This window comes from Buceros rhinoceros, unplaced genomic scaffold (assembly GCF_000710305.1).
Source record: "Buceros rhinoceros silvestris isolate BGI_N320 unplaced genomic scaffold, ASM71030v1 scaffold12306, whole genome shotgun sequence".
Lineage (NCBI taxonomy): Eukaryota > Metazoa > Chordata > Aves > Bucerotiformes > Bucerotidae > Buceros > Buceros rhinoceros.
Genome location: NW_010419380.1, coordinates 10,927 through 17,233, shown reverse-complemented (window position 1 = coordinate 17,233; position 6,307 = coordinate 10,927). Strand labels below are relative to the sequence as shown.

Sequence of the window (6,307 nt, the reverse complement as noted above, 5' to 3'; positions counted from 1 at the left end):
GACAAGACAACGTGCCAGACACACACTCTGAAATCAAACCAAGAAGCCCAACCAACAAACAACAAACAAACCCCCCACACCACATTCACACACGGGAAGCACAGTAAACAAGACAAGAATTCATCCACCCCCTTATGAGTCAAGATTTAGGAGCTGAAGTTACATGGCACAGGAAAGATTTGGAAAACCAAAGTTAGAGCCAAGGAGATTCCCAGAAACGGTAATGGTTAACTAGCTCCTCTTTCACCGAGCTGAACTGGGATTGCCAGAAGAGGGCGAAAGAGATAGCAGACCAACTCACCTCTAGTCCCCAGCCAGCCACTGCCAGGATAAACCATAGTCACCACAAACACAGCCTCGTGTTCGGGATTACGCTGAGTTCAAGCAGACAGTGAAAGCAAGAATACAGTTGGTTTGTTAAAAGAGTAGACAGCGGGAGGAACACATGGAAGGAGAAACACTTCTTCAGAATACAGCTTTTAAACAAATCCATGAATTTAAGATCAATTCCTGTTGTTATCACTTGGAATCAGACACACACGGATATTTACACATCATTACACCAGAAAAGGAGTGCGTACCTTTTCATGATAAGGTCCCAGGACAATCCAGCCACAGAAAGTATAGCCAAGATAAATCATCCCAGCACAACAACAAAACCTTAGCACTTTGGGCAACGACGCCTGCATAGTTAATATGAGCACCTACATGTCCAGGCGGGAGAAAGGAGAAAGGGAAAAAGGCACAAGTTAGAGAGACCTGAGTAAGAGTGACAAATAGATGCTTCAATTGTTGAATATTTGATTCTTGCCTTACATTGTAGGTTTGAAAATATCCCAGGTATCTGATGACTCCAACCCAGACAAACAAAGTTGATGTTCCAAGTAAAATGCTGCAGACATCGTAACTTGTGAGGTTCTGAGAACAGAGCAGGTGGTCAAGTTACAAAGCAGTAGGTATGGCAGCTTAACAGCTATCCAAGTTCCATCAGTTCAAATAAGCAGGGCAGTCCAGAAGTGAAAATATGTTGCTACATCACAAAAATAACTGCAGTTCACTTTGTTCTGATTTAGTGAGGTCACCCGAATTCAACAGTGCTGCAAATGAAAGCTCATCTACGCTGATATTCTTGTGGATTGCATGATGAACTAAAGCCTTTACTCTGGTTACGACACAGTTTTAATATTAGATTCATTATTACTAAATTTTTGTTTAAAAAAGGTTAATATATGCTATTGTTAGGCAAATAAGCTCTCATTTGCTATTTAGCAAAACATAAGCCATCATTTAAATGAAAAGTGAGCCTCAGGGCTACAGCCTTTTCCATGCTAAATGCATTTACAGCTCTCAAGAGTCTGCCAGCTGTTCAGAGCCTGAACATACTCCTTACTACCAGTGAAGTTTATAACCAATTCTACTTGTATTTTACTTTAGAAGGCTAGATCTGGTTACAATAAGCATGAGGTAATAATCTAGCTCAAGATTTCCTACCCTCATCCCCCCACCTCACCACACAGCTGAAGGTTCTCAAGTGCTTCCTCTGAAAGGCACTCTGGGCATCATCCGCCCTTTGAACCTCAGCTCACATGAAGCAGGAACAGCACACTACCTATCCTGTTTTTCCCAGAACACAAAGTTTTGTGAACACATGAATTGTTGACATAGAGCTCTGTTGAAGAAAATATTCAACCAAACAAACAAAAAAAAAAGCCCTGAAGAGTTGCCAGCTGGACAAAACACATTGATTTTAGCAAGCCCAGACTGGGAGGTCAAGGACGAGCAGGTGACACTGTCTGTGCCTGTAGCTTGGACAGGCCAGGAAAGCAAGCTGTGACAGCCATGCTTCCAGTCCACAAGCCATCAAATCCCCTGTCTTACCCAAGGGGATGACTCTTGGTTTCCCTGTACAATATGTATTACTCCTTACAGAAATAACACAAGCCAAGTTGGCTTCTTCTTGTTAGGAACAGTCTACCACAAGTCCTATACCCAGGTTCCCAGGGATTAGGGGACTTACCACTGTGGAAGTAAGATGTTTAAATAGCTTATATGGTCTTACTGTAAGACTCTGGGGAAAAGGGACTGAAACCAGTTATCAGTCAAACCAGCACTAAGAAATGGAGAATACAGAACTAGCAGAAGTGAATGAGATGATTGGTGACGGTGACAGCTCACTTTCATTTGTCCCCAAGTTAAAACACACTACATGTGGTTGTAACAAGACTATTCTTTATCTGAACGATTAAACTCTCACCTTGGCTTTTATTTCCATTTTTAGGATTGATCCAATGATTGTCATCACATCACTAATAATTACCAGGACATACCATCCATTTATGAACTCCAGGCGATCAGCATGACAGATATGACGCTTGTATTTCTCCAAGAAGAAGTTTGCAAATCTCTATTGATAAGCATTTAGATGTTTAGTTATAGGTCAACCTGGATGAAAATTATGTACAGATGCCCTAGTAGTATAGCAATGCTCAAGCATCACATACCCCCTTTTCCTCTCAAGTATTTGCTGGAATAATGGCTTAAAACTCTCAGCCACAGAAATGAATAGGAAAAAAAAAATAAAAAAAGATTAGTTTAAGCCAGTGAAACTTTCTGCAGACTTAACAGCCAACCCCCACCAGCCTAACCATGGCTTGTTATCCCCTTTTTTGCCCCCTTCACAGAAGTTTCTATCCACCTCCAACAGAGCAATGCCACCAATTAAAGATGTGAAAAGAAGAATAACTCAAATACAACTGTAAGGCAAGAGGCCTTATTTTCAACAGAGCCAGCAGTATTGCTTTGCACTGCCTATCTGCTTTCACTTGCTCTTTTTGGCCATGAATAAATGCTGATGTCCCTGTTCCTGACCGGAGTTTGACAATGCCTTTGCTGAATTGTGTCCTCTTCACTCGTTTTGTTTACCAGCTACAAAAGGGATATATTGAATAAGATAAACAACTATCTGTGCTTTCATATTCTACCTATCCTGAACTCCTCTCCCAACTCATTTAAGTCACATGCTTGCAAAGCTTGTGCCAATTAATGGTTATAAGCTGGCTCAACTCAGGTCCCAGCTTGTGTTCCTACATCAGTATTTGGACCAGAAGATCTGAGCCTGCTTACAGGAAGCTCTGCAAGTAGCTCGAGATGAAGTCCAACAAGGCTAGTCTCAGTCTGCAAAGGAAGGTGAGCAGGGAAGCTGCAGATGGCAATGAGGGACTGTGGAGGGAGAACTGGAAAAGGGTGGTTCCAGCCCCAGAAAGACCAAAAAACCCAGCCAGAATTAGACTAGATGCTAGGCTTTGTTTTCTCCAGATAGAGCTGGCCTTGAGGGAAGTTCATTAAAGCATTAATTTATGATTTATGATAAGACCACTATAGGAATTCTACTCTGAAGCCAGGGAAAGAAGAATTCATGAAGGTGCAGGATGTGTTGGATGTTAGCAGCAAAAAGACTCAGCAGGTTTTTTTAGTATAAAAACCTGGAAAAAAATTGAGTCCTGGACAAAAAAAAAGGCTCCTTCTTTTGCCCTTGAGAGATAGAACAAAATACTATGTATTACAGCACTAGACAAACAGAAGTAAAAGCCTGTTCAGCACAGGCATTTACACACCCTTTCTAGAGACAGAGACATAGTAAGAGAGCAACATCCTGCAACAGAAATACTACCCAGTATTTCAAACCATATCACTTGACAAGATGAGCAGCAAACAAGACAAAGACAAAATAAACATTGTTATTATGAGCACTGTACTTACTTTTTGTAGTCTCAAAGCAAGAACAATGGATCGTGTGCAGAGGATGAGAGAAGCAAAGCAACTTAAAATGACAAATCCATCAAAGACTAGAATATACTGAGTGTTTTTCTGGAGAACTGAAGAGTCAAAGAAAGGAAGTAGAGTCAGTCTCTTCAATCTTTTAATCTCTCTGAGCACAAATTGTTTCCACGTCACATATTTTGCACCTGAACACTATCACACTATAAATAGATGGGTTATAAGAAACAGTCTTTCTGCAACTATTGAGACTGGGCCACAAGAGTGCAAAGCACGTTCAAGTTCTTCAACATAAACCCAAAAATAGGTATATTAATACAATCGTCCCCTTTTTGCACTAAGTTCATCTGTCCATCTGTACTCCAACAGCGTTACAGCTGCAGGAAGTAAAAGAAATGCAGACTTTGGCCACAGCAACATTATTAAATTAAGACCAATGAGCAACAACATAAAAGAAATTTATCACACATCATTTGTCATTCCATGACCTGCAATCAGAAACGTGCTTAATTTTCTGTACTGTATTCTTTTAATCCACAGCTTTATAACCCGTCATGTGAACCCGAATCAGCTGTTTTCCTTGGCTTAATCCTATCAATCAATGAACAGGGTGGAGAACGTCATGCTAGACAGACTGTTATAGAGTAGGGGAACACACCTGTACCACACTCACCAGAGCCAAATATGTGCCAGTCTTTACATTCTTGAATATCAGTGTCACTATCAAAATAGACTTTGATTTTTCCACTGTGGGCTCTATTATTGAAAGTTATCTGGAAACACAAGAGTACATGAGAAAAAAGACTAACAAAATCTCATTCCATAAAAAGGCTCAGTAACTGCTTTGAAATAATATGCATTAAAATTTGTTGGTCAGGTAAGCTTTTAAGAAAGCTGTCACCTTAAGTGTTGGTGGAGACATATCTGAGAACATGTCACATATAGCATAAAAAGCAGCATTCCAAGAGGCCAAACTTCCATCTAATGTTTAGAAGAATAACACTTACTTATCTCCTTTTCAGGTTATGAAGTTACCAGCTGGAATATGCTACAAAATAATATTGTCCCATGGCAACACAATTTCAGCAGCCTTTGGGAAGGAGGGGTATGAGCCAGGACATGCTCAACTGCTTTTCCCTTGCAGTCGAAAGACGCGGATGACGACTACCTCTTAGCTTAAGCTCTTGTTGCATATACAATGTTGGAAGTGCCCCATACTCACAGTATTTTGAAATGCATAGCAGTCAGGCAGCTCACGGGCGTGGATTGTCTGTAGAGCAATGCCTTTCAGCTTGAAGGAGATGTCGACCTGTATAAGCCTGAACATTTTAAAAAGTGCATAAATATACATAAACACACACAAAAGTTCACACACACACAATGCAAGAAAACTGTGCAACTCAGAAACCACCATAATCACATGAAAGGCCAAACGAAAAATAGACCCCTGCTTTACCTGTAAAATTCAAGATTGAAAAAAGAGGAGTTCAGCTTCAGTTCAGCCTTCTTACCAGCTAGCTCCTGTGGCTTAAAAAAGATACATTCTAGGAGGAAAAAAGGAAAAGTCGTAATTTTAAAATCTTCACCTAGAAAGCTGCATAAAACTGAAATAATCAAGTTGAATGGGAAGTCCTAACCAGGCAAAGTGTTAATTTTGAGCAATCCTATCCATGGGGAGGCTCAACAAGGGGGACCAGAAACACGTTCACTGTGCTGGTTTTGGCTGGGATAGAGTTAATCTTCTTCATAGATGCTAGTAGGGGGTTGTGTTTTGGATTTTCACTGTCAGCAGCGTTGAGGATTCACGGATGTTTTTGTTATTTCGAGAAGTGCTTGCACAACGCCAAGGCCTCTTCTGCTCCTCACACCAACCCACCAGTGAGCAGGCTGGGGGTGCACAAAAAGCTGGGAGAGGACACAGCCGGGACAGCTGACCCCAAGTGACCAAAGGGGTGTTCCAGACCATATGACGTTATGCTCAGCCTATAAAGATGGGGGAAGAAGGAAGGTGGGATGTTCAGAGTTACTGTGTTTTGTCTTAAGCACGATGGAGCCCTGCATTGCTGGGGATGGCTGAACACCTGCCTGCCCAGGGAAGGTAGTGAATGAATTCCTTGGTTTGCTTTGCTTGTGCGCACGGTGTTTGCTTTAACGATTAAACTGTCTTTATCTCAATCCACGGGTTCTCACTTTTACTCTTCCAATTCTCTATCCCATACTCCTGGGGTGTGGGGGGTGAGAAAGCAGCTGAGGGTGGATCTTAGTTGCTGGCTGGGGTTAAAGCCACAACATTCATGTAATAAATCCTGAGAGCCTAACAGGAAGGACTCAGCTCTGCCCACTGAAGGTACAGGCTCACCAGCATCCAAAATTCTGTATTTGAACTTTCTGCAGCTGGACAGGAACAAAAAAACCAAAAGAAAACAAAACAAATCACAAACCCACCCACAACCTGCTACTGACAGCAGTTGATAAGAGCTTCCTATAGTCTACACAATTGCATTTTTAGGGAGGTACTAAAACCAACAGG

The 6,307-nt window shown here is 41.5% G+C and overlaps 1 protein-coding gene across 1 annotated transcript in view; it reads right to left on the bottom strand.

Moving 5' to 3' along the window:
• The window catches only part of MCOLN2 (mucolipin 2), a 20,046-nt gene that overhangs the window by 6,402 nt on the left and 7,337 nt on the right, over positions 1 to 6,307 (bottom strand). The window contains exons 4-10 of the mRNA XM_010138896.1: positions 5,234 to 5,321; positions 5,000 to 5,096; positions 4,451 to 4,550; positions 3,760 to 3,875; positions 2,255 to 2,404; positions 817 to 918; positions 582 to 704 (exon numbers count right to left, since the gene is read on the bottom strand). Of these exons, the coding sequence (XP_010137198.1) occupies positions 582 to 704; positions 817 to 918; positions 2,255 to 2,404; positions 3,760 to 3,875; positions 4,451 to 4,550; positions 5,000 to 5,096; positions 5,234 to 5,321 (776 nt within the window). The remainder of the gene's footprint in view (positions 1 to 581; positions 705 to 816; positions 919 to 2,254; positions 2,405 to 3,759; positions 3,876 to 4,450; positions 4,551 to 4,999; positions 5,097 to 5,233; positions 5,322 to 6,307) is intronic.